At 43.2% G+C, this 15583-nt stretch overlaps 1 protein-coding gene across 3 annotated transcripts in view; it reads right to left on the bottom strand.

Moving 5' to 3' along the window:
- SH3PXD2B (SH3 and PX domains 2B) overlaps positions 1-15583 on the bottom strand; it is a 163686-nt gene that overhangs the window by 135406 nt on the left and 12697 nt on the right. For all 3 annotated transcript variants that reach the window (XM_084838682.1, XM_084838686.1, XM_084838681.1), the window contains exon 2: positions 3588-3668. In XM_084838682.1, coding sequence (XP_084694808.1) covers positions 3588-3668 — 81 coding nt within the window. The remainder of the gene's footprint in view (positions 1-3587; positions 3669-15583) is intronic.

Genomic DNA, 15583 nt, shown 5'->3' with positions numbered 1-15583 from the left:
CCAAGTTTGTGTTCTGGCTCATAAAAGCACAGCTAGTTCCCTTGGCGCATCTCCCTTTGGAAAAATGCATTCTCCATTATATGTTCAGCACTAGTTAGATTTCTTCTGTGCTATTTTGGCCACTATCACCAAAATCTACTTTATCATGGCATCCTTCCCCCAAGATACTACTTGACCTGCCTTCAGGCATTCTCCTCTTTTCTCTCTCCCTACTTTCACATCAGACCAGTCCACTTCTCAAACAGGCTACTGTTGTGGTTTTGTCCTTCATAAGGACCATCCAAGCAATCCTCCTGAAAAAAAATCACTGACTACAAATGAAAATCACAGAGCCACTGAGCATATATAAAAATTATAAATAGGGTATATTTACACTGCAGAGAAACAAGACAACTCTGTAACGTCATGATGTATTCTTTCTATAAACACGCAATTCTGCTAATATGCTATACAATTAATTGTATGCACTCTATAGTATGTACTACCAGCAAAAGAATTCACTAGAACCATTGTTCAAAGAGAAACTAGAAAAGTAGCTGAATAACAGAATGAAGGGGTTTGCAGGAAAGGAGCAATTCCTAAATACTGGATACTAACCCACCACAGGGTCACAGAAGCATTGTGAGTAACACCCAAAAGTAGGTTAGAAATGTATTCCACTCACAATGAGAAGGAGCTAAAAAGAGTTTCACTTAAAAGGTACATTGAAAACAAATATAATCCATACAATATAAGTTTGAAAATCAAATCCAGAGTACTGGAGCAAGCTATTTTCGAGCTAACCATGCAGGTCGCAACTCTTGAATCGTTTAGTAGCACCAACAACTCTGATTCAGCATACAAAAAGCTTATACAATGTTCAAGCCAACAGTCAAAAACAGCGAAGTACCAGAAATAAGGCATCACCAGTTCAACATTGGTGTTCCTCAATTTATCTGGGAAAACAAAATCCTCATCCTACAATCACTCCACACAGCAAAGCTATATTTTAAGCAGCAGTGGGCTTTTAAAAAACAGTAACACTAAAACATCTATCCAACCATATAGCTCTTTTTTATTTTACTGCAAGCTGACCCTTTATGGCAGCGGTCCCCAACCTTTTTGGGACCAGGGACCGGTCCGTGGAAGACAATTTTTCCACGGACCCGGGGGGGGGGATGGGACTGGGCCGCAGTAGGGGTGTGGGAACCCCCCTTACCTTGGGTCTGCGGGGGGGGGATCCGTCCCTCCCCCTCGGAATCCTCATCGGCCCTGGACTCGCTGTGTAGCTGCCGGCTGGCTCCAGCCAGGGGAGGACTTCTGGCCGCTGGGACGCAAATGGCGTCCGCATAGCAGACGCCATTTACGTCCCTGTTCTTTGCAGTAACAGGCTATTACTGCAAAGAACAGGGCCGGAGCCAGCCGGCAGCTCCATGGACTCGCCATGGAGCAGAACCGGCCAGGGCCAGCGAGGATTCCAGGGCGGGGGGGAGGGACGGATCGCCTCCCCCCTCCACGGACTTAAGGTAAGGGGGGGTTCCCACACCCCTACTGTGGCCCGGTCCCTAACAGGCCACAGACCAGGACCAGTCCACAGCCCGGGGGTTGGGGACCCCTGCTTTATGGCATATATGAAAAAGGTAAGTACATCAAATTGGCTTGGAAAGGGCACCTTTACAGAGTTGCTGTTTTGGCTATTGGAGTATTCTTTTGGCTTGTTATGTTAATGCTGCTCCTTTTGTGACTTTTGTTTCATTGTTGTTTCCTACTTGTTGTTGCACATGTTATTATATATTTTATGATGTTTTGTAAACAGCCCAGAGAGCTTCAGATATGGGGCAGTATAGAAATAATAAATAAAATAATAATAATAATGTTTTATTTTTGTAAGCCACTTTGAGTTCATTTTTTAAAAAGTATAAGCTTTACAAAGAAAGACAAGAATGTTAACACAACCTGGAGACAGGACACCCTGCAGCTTCCAGAAAGGAAAGAGATTTGAATTGAAGCCTGAAGACAAATGGCATGATTTTTTGGATCAAAATCTGAAACAGCAACATAAGAGATGGCAACAGAGTTAAGCCTGATGATCTAATAAAGTACTCCTTCACCAAATGGTACAGATCCACCTTATCTTTACAGAGAATGGCTTGCACTACCCTGTACAACAAGTGGGATGAAGCCAACTTGCTGACCTGGTTTGCACCATCACCACAGCCCATGGTTTATTAGCCCGTGAGCACCAGGTTGCTAGTCCAAGCCCCCCATCATCATGAATTCTCATTACATGCGAACCCGGTGAGTGTGGGTTGTGGGGGTGGTTGACAAGCCACCCAAAACCCATGAACTGTTTTAGGATTGCAGGTGGCTTGTCAACCACCCCAACAACCTACCCTCGCCAGGTTGGCATGTAACGAGAAGCTATGGTGCACCCCTGCCACACCCCAAATATTCAAAATGGCTGCCACGGTAATTCACCCATGGTGGCTTCTTGTTACATGCGAGCCATTATCTTCCCTGCTTTCAAGTACAACATCATCTCTGCCCTTACTGTTAGAGGCAAAAAAAACTGTTGGACCCATAAGGCTCACAGAATGCACGTGGGGATGTTGAAGGGGATACAGTCTCCTCTGCAGCAGACCAAAATTGCACCCATGCAGAAGCAAAGGCATCTTAGTCCCAACACTATGTACTCAAACAGAGGAGCACTTTAACTTAACATTGGGTTTGTATGGACTTTTTCTGAGAAACAAAATCCTCCTCCATAACAACATGGTTGCGGTTTAAGGAACACATTCACACACTGAGCATGGATGACATATAGCAACTCTGGTAAAGTTGTGAAGTAGCTTCGCTGCTGCTTCTCTTATTTCCTACATTTCCACTCTTGTTTTTCAGCCAATGCAGCTGACAATATTAAAATCAATCCAGAAAAATACAATTTAAAACCTGCAATAAAGCCACCGGTTAAAAAACAAATTCAAAACACACAAAGGCAACAGGAGCAATAAAACACAACCCAGCTCCAGTAAAACTTTGATGTCAACATCTGCAGTGGGTATTTGTCTAGACCAAAAAAAAGGGGGCATTTCTGTAGAGAAAGTTCTAAATCTTAGTGTCTGACAGCCCCCATGCATCCAAAGAACACCCCCTCCACCCACCCCCCTAACCCTCTATACTAGCCTTCCCCAACCTGGTGCCCTCCAGATGAGTTGGACTAGGAAGCTGAAGTACAACACATCTGGAGGGCACCAGGTCAGGGAAGGCTGCTCTATACCATCCTGCCCCAACATGACTGGAATAGAGGATGGGTAATGAGGTACTTTTTACTTCAGAAAGAAGGAGGGTGTGATGTGGTAACACTGACAATTCCCACAAGCATGCAGAGGTCAGGAGAGCAATCTAGGTCAGTTGGTCTACTGTTCAGGTACTCTGGCTCAGTGACTTGAAGCTGTAGAGTTTTTCAGATTGTTTGGGGCAGTTGTGTACAAGTATAAAACTCCTGCCTCACAAAAATAGTATGCAGACTCAAACTTCGGTAAAATAACGTTATAGTCCACCAGAACAAAAAACTCAGAAAAACAACAGGAACATAGCAAGAATCCTACCTGAAGGTCAAAGAACTTGCTGTATCGTCGATAAATGGCCTCTGTGGAGCCATTGGACCAGGTGACCTTGATAATGTATACCTGTAAGAAAAAAGGTAGATACTTTAGAGAAGTCAGATCATATCAGATGGTATTATAAGATGCTTCCAAAGTCTCAGTATTTCTTTCTTTATTATTTATTACATTTATACCCTGCCTTTTTTTCTCTTGCAAAGAACAAAAGGCAGCTTACATGGTCCTCCTCCTCTCCATTATATCCCCATAACAACCCTGTGAGGTGGGTTAGGCTGAGAGCCAGTGACTGGCCCAAAGTCACCCAGTGAGCTTCATAGCTGAGTGAAGACTAGAACCTGGATCTCCTGAGTTCACTCCAACCCTCTAACCACTACACCATGTTCCACAGAATATGCTCTTTATTTGGGCAGTAATTCATACAACTGCAGGAGATGAGAAGCACACCACCATACAGAAATCGCTACCAAAAAGTGACAGTCGTATCCATGGATGCAGTGGGCAAGACGTGCTACTTCCATTTGGCTGCAGCTCCGGGGTTGCTCGGAACGTAGTAATTTATAAACATCTTAACTGAACACAAGAACACACAAAATCAAAGTAAAAACACACACCAGCTAAAAGATTCAGAGCATTTCTGGGTCAAACCACTACCAGTGCACAAAACTACCCTGATAAAGCAGGGCTCCTTGTCACATGGAGGCTTCTACTTGTGTTCAAGCGAATTTGCCTGGAGCCCCCTGGAGTCCTCCCTGCTCAACAACAGGGGAGTCAGAGATATTGGCAGCAGGGCTGACGCACAAGGCCTTGTCCCTCTTGCACCTGTACATATCCCCTGTTCAGGCATAATACCTGAACAGGGCTATAGTACACAGGCCATTGTGTCAGTCACTTACGAGCTCCACATGAGATCGACAAACCCAAGTGCTGAACCAGAAGTTCAGTAGCAAACTGTTTTGGCTCAAAAGGGAACTTGGGGTAGGGGTGGGAAAAAGCTGAAAGATTTAAAGAAAGCCCTCTTACTCATCTTTCTTACAGTCACTATCATCGTCACACAAGATGCCAGAACAAAAGCAGAAAGTTTTACTCTCATTCTGATTTGGTTACATGATGATGCAACACCAATATGATTCGACTACATTATGACATCTGAAGTCAATTCAAAGTAAGGGCAATGCTTCCTGGCTTCACTCTAGGCAAGATAAAAACAGTAAAATCAATCATTAATTTTGGCTGAACCCTAACTGTCCCCTTAAGCTAAATAAAGCCCTTGCACTAAGAACCTTCCCCTTCGTGGATCACTGCCTTGTTGTGGCGAAAGGGCTTGCGTAACTCAGTGAAGCCATAAGCTATGCCGTGCAGGGCCACCCAAGACGGACAGGTCATGGCAGAAGAGTTCTGACAAAATGTGGTCCACTGCAGAAGGAAATGGCAACCCACTCCAGTATTCTTGCCAAGAAAACCCCATGGAATGTATCACAAGGTTAAAAAAGATGATGCTGGAAGATGAGCCCCTCAGGTTGGAAGGTGTCCAATATACTACTGGGGAAGAGCAGAGGGCATTTCCAAGTAGCGCCAGAAAGAGTGAAGTGGCTGGGCCAAAGCCGAAAGGACACTCAGCTGTGGATGTGTCTGGTGGTGAAAAGAAAGTCCGATGCTGTAAAGAACAATATTGTTTAGGAACCTGGAATGTAAGATCAATGAATCAAGGTAAGCTGGAGGTGGTCAAACATGAGATGGCAAGACTGAACATCGACATCTTGGGAATCAGCGAACTAAAATGGACAGGCATGGGCGAATTTAATTCAGGTGGCCATCATATCTACTATTGTGGGCAAGAAATCCCTTAGAAGAAATGGAGTAGCACTCATAGTCAACAAAAGGGTGGGAAAAGCAGTACTGGGGTACAATCTTAAAAATGATAGAATGATCTCAGTACGAATCCAAGGCAAACCATTCAACATCACAGTAATTCAAGTCTATGCCCCAACCACTGATGCCAAAGAAGCTGAGGTTGATCGGTTCTATGAAGACCTACAACACCTTCTAGAACTAACACCAAAGAAAGATGTCCTCTTCATCATAGGGGATTGGAATGCTAAAGTAGGAAGTCAAGAAATCACCAGGATAACAGGCAGGCATGGCCTTGGTGTACAAAATGAAGCAGGACATAAGCTAATAGAGTTTTGCCAAGAGAACACGCTGATCATAGCAAACACTCTTTTCCAACAGCACAAGAGACCACTCTACACATGGATGTCACCAGATGGTCAATATCGAAATCAGATTGATTATGTCCTTTGCAGCCAAAGATGGAGAAGCTCCATACAGTCAGTAAAAACAAGACCTGGAGCTGACTGTGGCTCAGATCATGAGCTTCTTGTTGCAAAATTTCGGCTTAAATTGAAGAACGTAGGGAAAACCACTAAACCATTCAGGTATGCCCTAAATCATATCCCTGATGAATATACAGTGGAGGTGAGGAATAGATTTCAGGGATTAGACCTGATAGACAGAGTGCCTGAGGAACTATGGACAGAGGTCCGTAACATTGTTCAGGAGGCAGCAACGAAATCCATCCCCAAGAAAAAGAAATGCAAGAAAGCCAAGTGGCTGTCTGATGAGGCTTTACAAATAGCTGAAGAAAGAAGGGAAGCGAAAAGCAAGGGAGAAAGGGGAAGATATATCCAACTGAATGCAGAGTTCCAGAGAATAGCAAGGAGAGACGAGAAGGCCTTCTTAAATGAACAATGCAAAGAAATCGAGGAAAACAACAGAATGGGAAAGACTAGAGATCTCTTCAAGAAAATCGCAGATCTCAAGGGAACGTTTTGTGCAAAGACGGGCATGATAAAGGGCAAAGAAGGCAGGGACCTAACAGAAGCAGATGAGATTAAGAAGAGGTGGAAAGAATACACAGAAGAACTATACAGGAAAGATCTGAATGTCCCTGATAGCCATGATAGTGCGGTCACTGAACTTGAGCCGGACATCCTCGAGAGTGAAGTCAAGTGGGCCTTAGGAAGCATTAGTAACAACAAAGCTAGTGGAGATGACACTATTCCAGCTGAGCTATTTAAAATCCTAAAAGATGATGTGTTAAAGTGCTGCATTCAATATGCCAACGAATTTGGAACACTCAACAATGGCCGCAAGACTGGAAAAGATCAGTTTACATTCCAATTCCAAAGAAGGGCAATGCCAAAGAGTGTTCAAACTACCGCATAATTGCGCTCATTTCACATGCCAGCAAGGTGATGCTCAAAATCCTACAAGCTAGGCTTCAGCAGTATGCGAACCGAGAACTACCGGAAGTACAAGCTGGGTTTCGAAGAGGCAGAAGAACTAGAGATCAAATCGCCAACATTCGCTGCATCATGGAGAAAGCAAGAGAATTCCAGAAAAACGTCTATTTCTGCTTCATTGACTACGCTAAAGCCTTTGATTGTGTGGATCACAACAAACTGTGGCAAATTCTTAAAGTGATGGGAGTACCAGACCACCTTACCCGTCTCCTGAGAAACCTGTACGAGGGTCAAGAAGCAACAGTAAGAACCGGACATGGAACAACCAAGTGGTTCAAAATTGGGAAAGGAGTACGACAAGGCTGCATATTGTCACCCTGCTTATTTAACTTATATGCAGAGTACATCATGAGAAATGCCGGGTTGGATGAATCACAGGTCGGAATTAAGATTGCTGGGAGAATTATCAACAACCTCCGATATGCAGACGATACCACCCTAATGGCAGAAAGCGAAGAGGATCTAAAGAGCCTCTTGTTGAGGGTGAAAGAGGAGAGTGCAAAAGCTGGTTTGAAACTCAACATTGAAAAAACGAAGATCATGGCATCTGGCCCTATCACTTCCTGGCATATAGAAGGGGAAGAAATGGAAGCAGTGACAGGTTTTATTTTCTTGGGCTCCAAGATCACCGCAGACGGTGACTGTAGCCATGAAATTAAAAGACGCTTGCTCCTTGGGTGGAAAGCTATGGCAAACCTAGACAGTGTAGTAAGAAGCAGAGACATCACCTTGCCAACAAAGGTCCGTCTAATCAAAGCTATGGTTTTCCCAGTAGCAACGTATGGCTGTGAGAGCTGGACTATAAGGAAGGCTGAGCGCTGAAGAACTGATGCTTTCGAACTGTGGTGCTGGAGAAGACTCTTACGAATCCCCTGGACTGCAAGGAGGTCAAATCAATCAATCCTAAAGGAAATCAACCCCGATTGCTCATTGGAAGGACAGATCCTGAAGCTGAAGCTCAACTATTTTGGCCACCTAATGCAAAGAGAAAACTCTCTGGAAAAGACCCTGATGCTGGGAAAGACTGAAGGCAAAAAGAGAAGGGGATGGCAGAGGATGAGATGGCTAGATAGCATCACCGATGCAATGAATATGAACTTGAGCACACTCCGGGAGAGAGCGCAGGACAGGAAGGCCTGGCGTGCTATGGTCCATGGGGTCACGAAGAGTCGGACATGACTAAACGACTGAACAACAACAACAACAACTAAGAACCTTCACTTTGAAAAACACGGCACCTTAAAATATTGTTAAACTGTTGCTTTCATACACAATCAATTACCTATGACTAGCACTTAAGAATTCTTAGGACGCAATCCTATGCATGCTTAGACAGAAAAAAGTCCTACAACACCATGGCAGGCCTGGGGAATGCTGGGAGTTGTAGGACTTTTTTCTGTCTAAACGTGCATAGGATTGTGCCTTTATAGTATTATACTATTTATATTCTAGTCTCAGATCCTCACTGTGGGAAGAGACAGAGCATACTCCACTTAAACAACATCTCAATTTGGCTTCCACTTGCTAGGCATAAGTTTATTACTACACTACAATCCCAAGTGTCTGGGTGCAACAGTGACACTGAGCAGATTCTCTATCCAACACTGAGAATGGGTTAGAAGCAGCATCAGCAATCTGCTCCTTCGGGAAAGTTCTTCAGAGTTAGCTAGTTCTCACCCACTTGTAGAATCTGCTAGCCTGGGAAAACGGGTAAATATTTAGAGATCATAAGCTGTTAGTTTTAGCAGTTAGCCATGCCCTATAATGGCCATATCTCTTTCTGGAGTTCTGCTGTCTTTGTTTCCCTGCTGTTTGCCCACCTTTGGGGAAATGAGAATTTTGCATCCAAGATCTGTGGTATCAAGCACTTTTTCCCAGCCTTGCTAACTATATTTGTGGCAAAGAACCTTATTCCCATAGTACCATGAATTCACTTCCCTGAGTGATGAAAAGTGCCAGTACTACCAGGCTTAGCTTCCTCTGAGGGAGAGTGCCAGGGACCTGACGTGTGTTTATCATTTTGCTTTATTTCAAATATAGAAGCAGGTAAAACAGAAATTCCTGCAAGGCAAGTCCCCAAAGAGCAACTTGGGCAACCCACCCTCAAGGCTATACCCCCTTTTCTAGCTAATTCCTGCTCAACACTTTCTGCTTTCTTCTCCAACTCTTCAACACTACAAACTGCAGTTTCTCTCTCCAAATACCTGTTCCCTCAATTCAAAAGGGCTGCACTACCTCCAAGTCCTGATGGTTATTTTAATTCAAACACATGGAGGAGCTTCCTGATGATTGGGAACCATCTCCTAATCAGTCTCCATGGCACTGATGAATCATTAACTAGTTATCCTGGACTATTAATCTGATTCACAAAAGCATGTACCAATATATTTCCCCCTCACAAAGCTTCTCTGCATACACTCTAAATAGAATAATCTTTTTATTAGAGTATGCTCGATATCACAAGTCAGGGTGCAGGCAGTAAAACATGGAACATGGGCGCATGCATAAGAGCATTTGGTGAGAAGCAGTAACAACTTGCACATAGTAAAGCAGAAGTGGGTAGGAAGTAGATCTCCAGATGTTTTGGACCTTCACTCCCAGCATTCCTGACCATTGGCCATGCAGGCAGGGGCTTCTGGGAGCTGAAGTCCAAAACATCTGGAGATCTACCTTCTGCCCACCCCTGTAATAAAGCATGCAAGTCCTTTCTGGGGTGGTGGAATGACAGTTCTAGGGATCCATGTCAGGACAATGAGTGTCCAAAGATAGAGAGCAGTGCAGGCCTGGAGAGAGCAGTGCAGGCCTCAAGTATGGCTAGTGGGGCAAGGCCAGTTGTCTTCTGCTAATAGCAGCCTCTGATCATTGACAGCAGGAGTACTTCTCAGAATCCAGGGGAATCTTCCAAGGGTATCTGCGATAGTTGTTGGCATATCTGGCCTCCTTGTTGGCAAAGTTAATTTCATCCAACCTCAATCTTTCACAGGGTCTTTGCCAAGTCCAGCACTGGGTGAGCTCACCTTCACATCCCACTTCCACCCCAAGCAGGGTGACAAAATAGACAGGAAACTCCCAATGAAGGCTCTATTTCATTCTTTCTTTCACTCTCCCTGGAGATGGAGGAACAACTCTAGAGTGTTTTCACTTACATACAGACCACCATCTGTTTAGATGCTGGACAAATAAACATCAGTTGGCTTCATACTTCTTTACAGCTGGAGAATGAGAGAGTTTCCCTCTTGGGTATCCCAGCTACACTGCAGAATGACCCAAGCCCTTTTATTTGGCCAGCCCTTTGCTACCTCCTTTATGAGTACTTACATTTTTCCTGACCTATGCACACACCCTTTCTGCTTCTTGGCAGCAGTCATTCTTCCTCTCAGCCAAAACCCCACATTTCTCCACTCCTTTCTGCTGTTGCACCTACAAATTTCACATCAATCCTGTTGTAATTAAGTCCTATAACTTTTTCTTCTCCTGCTCGCCAGTCTTTCTATGCAATGGCACAAGGACTTGATGGTCTTGTAGGCCCCTTCCAACCCTATGATTCTATGATTCTCTTTACACACTGCATACATGAAGACAAAGTGTCACTCAGTGACAGGTATCAGTGGTTCCATGCTAAACTGAAACTTGCCAGAGCATGTATACATAATACATACAGAGAGAGAGAGAGAGAGAGAGAATGCATTATTCCCATTTGAAGGAAAGAGCCCCCCAGGACAACTAGTACAGCTTTGCTCCTGGACAATTACAACCCTAGCAAGGATACCATTTAGGAAACCCAAAATAGGGAGCTATAATTATCACTTTTGCAAGAAAGATTTTTATTTCTCTGTCCCCTGTTTTTTCTATGTATTAAAGTGTATTGCTGGCCCTTATTTCCACAGGTTTTGTTTTACAACTCTGAGCTTTAAATAAAATCAGTCCTCTGTAAGTAGTTTCCACAAATCTGATTAAAGTCTCATGAGAATATGCTCAAAACAGAGGCAGCATAAAAAAGGGAATGCAACAACAAAGATATAGGCTTTTCTAGCACCAATGGAAGCCTCTCCCTCCCGCATGGCAGGCTGCCAGAAGTGATCCATTACGGAAACGCTATAGAATGCTTAGCGAGCCAGAACTTCTAGAGGCCAGAGACCTAAATGATGTCATGCTGGCTGCTTTGCTGCAAGCCCTTTTGGTGAACCAATTGCACCTTGGGAGTCCACTAGAGGAAATGGAACACTTTATTAGCCAGAGATATAGCCTCTGAATTCTTGATCACGCTGCAGAATAAGATTGAGTCTAATTTTCACATCCTAGGAAGAAGAAAGGGCAGGGGGAACCTTTTCCGACAAGCTTCTCGCTACTGATTCAGTGATCAGTACAACTTCTGCATGTTGAAACTGTAGGACGATTCACACACTCACCATTTTGATAATTCCATATGTACAGTGTGGCATCAGAACCAAATGAGACACCTGTTCAAAGTAAGAGACAATGCAGGACCACTGATGTGGGGCAGAAAATGTACTGGCCCTCTGTTTTTCTGTGGACTTTTTTCCATTTCATATGAGTTCCTTAGTAGCAATGAATGGATGCCCATCGCAAATATAATATTAGGCACCTTGCAGTTTCAGGCTGTAGATGAGAGGTTATCAACGTATCATGCACAGTTCTTTCGTTTGCTAACATTTATTAGGGCACACTCCTATGCATATTTAAACAGAAAAATCCTACAGTTCTCAGCATCCCCCAGCCAATATGGGAGCTGTAGGACTTGTTCCTGTCTAAACATGCATAGGATTGCACCCTTAGTGTGTCAGCAGTTTTCAGTAGCTTTGTGTGTGTTTTCTTAGATCACATTAAATGTGCCTTAATTTCCCCTCTCAAATATTTCAGGTCAAATACTTGTGATGTATTGGGACAAAAAATAACTTGAGGTACTTTCTTTTTAAGCTTTGACTCCCCTGTGCAGAACACAATACCCTAACACACATTCAGATCACCAGAGACTGTGTGAACCAGCCCTATGACTCCTAACTAGAAGGGAAAAAATCAGTTTGCTAATTTGTAATCATGCTAATAGACAGAAATGAGGATCTATATTAGAAATATGGTAAAAACTAAAATTTTCTTTTTCAGGTCAACTGTTAGATATGGATATATCTAGGGCCAGATGACTGGAGGAGGGCTAATGTTGTCCCTATCTTCAAAAAGGGTAAAAAGGAGGAACCTGGGAACTACAGACCAGTCAGTCTGACATCAATCCCTGGGAAAATTCTGGACCAGATGATAAAGCAATCTATCTGGAAGCACCTTGAAAACAATGTAGTGATTACTTGAAGCCAACATGGATTTGTCAAAAACAAGCCCTGCCAGACGAATCTGATCTCATTTTTTGATCAAGTAACCTCCCTTGTAGACTGTGGGAATGCTGTAGACATCATATACCTCGACTTCAGCAAAGCTTTCGACAAAGTGCCCCATGGTATCCTGATGAGCAAACTAGCTCAAAGTGGGCTAGATGAAACAACGATCCGGTGGATCCACAGTTGGCTACAGAATCGGACTCAAAGAGTGCTTATCAATGGGACCTTCTCAAACTGGGGAGAGGTAACAAGTGGGGTACCACAGGGCTCAGTCCTGGGCCCAGTGCTCTTCAACATTTTTATTAAAGACTTGGAGGAGGAAGTGCAGGGAATGCTGATCAAATTTGCAGATGACACAAAATTGGGCGGGATAGCGAATACTTTGGAAGACAGAAACAAAATTCAAAGTTTTGTCTATCTGGATAGACTGGAGCGCTGGGCAGAAAACAGAGTGACATTTAATAGGGATAAATGCCAGCTTCTGCACCTAGGGAAAAGAAACCAAATGCACAGTTACAAGATGGGGAATATGTGGCTCAACAACACTACAAGCGAGAAGGATCTTGGAATTGTTGTCCATCACAAACTGAATATGAGCCAACAATGGGATGTGGCTGCAAAAAAGGCAAATGCTATTTTGGGCCGCATTAATAGAAGCATAGCTTCCAAATCCCGGGAAGTTCTAGTTCCCCTCTGCTCAGCACTGGTTAGGCTTCATCTGGAGTACTGTGTCCAGTTCTGGGCACCACATTTTAAGAAGGATGCAGACAAAGTGGACAGGGTTCAGAGGAGGGCAACAAAGATGATTAGGGGACTGGAAACAAAGCCCTATGAAGAGAGACTGAAAGAATTGGGCATGTTTAGCTTTGAGAAGAGAAGACTGAGGGGAGATATAATAGCGCTCTTCAAGTACTTGAAAGGTTGTCACAGAGAGGAAGGCCAGGATCTCTTCTTGATCATCCCAGAGTGCAGGACATGGAATCATGGGCTCAAGTTACAGGAAGCCAGATTCCGGCTGAACATCAGGAAAAACCGCCTGACTGTTAGAGCAATACGACAATGGAACCAATTACCTAGGGAGGTGGTGGGCTCTCCCAACTGGAGGCATTCGGGACGGGGCTGGACAGCCATCTGTCAGGGATGCTCTGACTTGGATTCCTGCATTGAGCAGGGGGTTGGACTCGATGGCCTTGTAGGCCCCTTCCAACCCTACTATTCTATGATTCTATGATATGAATATTCTCAGTACATGTTGTTTTCCAACCTGCAGCAATTTATATAGATGAAAAGAAGTAGAAAACTGTTTTCAGGAAAAGTACAAAGTACCATGAAGCCACCTCATATAAGCTTCTCCAAATGAACAAGATAGACTTAAGCTTGAGTTTAGGAGATATTGGATATGATCTAAAGAACTGTGCAACTAGTTCTGCATACGTAATGGACATTTGGGCTTGCATTTGTTTAAGAACAGCCTCCTCTGCACACCATGCTGCATGGCAAGTAACTTTTTTTTTAATGGAGGGAGAGCCCTAAAAGCAGTTTGCAATATGGTATAAATTCTAAAAACTCACTGGGCACATCTTAGCCCTTTTGGTCATACCTAAAGTGGTTTTTTGGATCTCAGCCACGATGAATTCTTATACAAATTGTTTTAACTAGATTTCTGGCTAGTATAATAATAATTCATTTCATAAATTATTTCAGGAAACAGAGCAAGCTTTTATCCCAATTCCCCTTCCACATTTTACTATGGCAATGAGTTAAATTTTAACTGCTAAAGCAATTAGACAGACCAAAAAAGAGTGATGAACGCTATATCATCCCTTATTTACTAAGAGACCAAGGCAGACAGAAATAGGTTGTGTCCTGACAATTCACCTATTGCTTTAGTAACATCTGGTCCAGATTTTAATCCTGGAAGGAAACCATTGTGGGAGATATATAATGTAGATAAGGATATGATAAGACTGCCAAGACAAAAAATTGCTCTCTGAAAATAGGTGGGTTTTGTTTGTTTTTTAAATAGCTTCATCCAGCATCATTTTCCTTGGTCAACTCCAGCACAGGGTGATCTCTCTGATGCAAGTCAGTTGTGGAAATCCTAAGAAAAAATTGGGGGAGGGGCTATTTGCCTGCATGAGTACCTAAGAACTTATAGCAACCTGGAGGTAGGCATTATAGTTGGAGGTGGAATACACACCATGAGGTTTTTAAAAACCTCCCTTCTCTGCACTATACAGGGAGGTAAGAAAATACAAAGGACCCCTTTTCCCTTTCTCACCCTCCATATAGTAATAAACCTTTAAACAGCTTAGGACCAGGTTACCTCAGAAACTGCTCCCATATGAACCTGCTTGGCCTTTAAGATCAGTGTTGGAGGCCCTACTGTCATATTAACATCTCATGAGGATACAAGAATATGAACATTAAACTTCGCAAACTCTCCATGTAATAACTATACACCAAGGCAAACAATTCTCTTGTAACATAACATGTTAGGATGCTCCTTTGCAGACAGCAGATGTTATCTCCCACTAATAATTTGTTTAATTAGTGATTACATATAAAATATCTTTGTACATTCAGTTGCAAAATATAAAATTAGAAGCAGCATGGATATTTAAACAACCATATTTTTAAGGTGGTCTTTGTTATGTCAAGCTTAGCCTCGACTAATTAAAACCTCACTGCATATGGAGGAGGAAAATATTCTTTGGGGCTGTAAGTCCTAGCTGGAAGATTGTTCCTCACAGAGACCTTCTTGTATGATCTCATCCATATAATACAATTCCCTCCCAATCTTCCATATCCCTTCAAAAAATGTAATGAGCACATATTGAGAGAAACAAGACTGGGAAAAAATAGCCAAAAGGAAAACTGCCAGAAGTGACAAGCTTCTAGAGAAATGCAAATGGTATTTGTCCAACCATAACGGAACTGTCAAAAAAATATGCCACTCAAGCAATTCAATGGGGAGAGGAGGAAAAACTGGCTAGTCACAACCCCTTTTCTCAACTCTTGAAGCCACAGGATACTTCCAATAGCAACTTACACCAGAGCAGGGAAAATCTTGCTTAAGGGAATAGAGTTCATCAGATGTAGCATCACATAGCACCCAATGTTATCAGCAGGGGAATCAGTTGTCTAAATCTGTTAACAAGAGCAGCGCAGATGGCCTAAGACAGAGCATAAGACGAAAACACAACGCACAGAGTGTGAAACCAAGGAGTTAAATTCTAGGATACAATCGAGATTTCTTCTTAAAATCCCTTCATTTAATTTGCTGCTGTTTTTTTTCCAATTTGGTTTGCTCTCCATTTTCTGCCTA

Source organism: Heloderma suspectum, chromosome 2, assembly GCF_057233095.1.
Source record: "Heloderma suspectum isolate Gila_16-S chromosome 2, 16-S_ref, whole genome shotgun sequence".
Classification (NCBI taxonomy): Eukaryota; Metazoa; Chordata; class Lepidosauria; order Squamata; family Helodermatidae; genus Heloderma; species Heloderma suspectum.
This window is presented reverse-complemented; position numbering and strand designations above follow the sequence as displayed.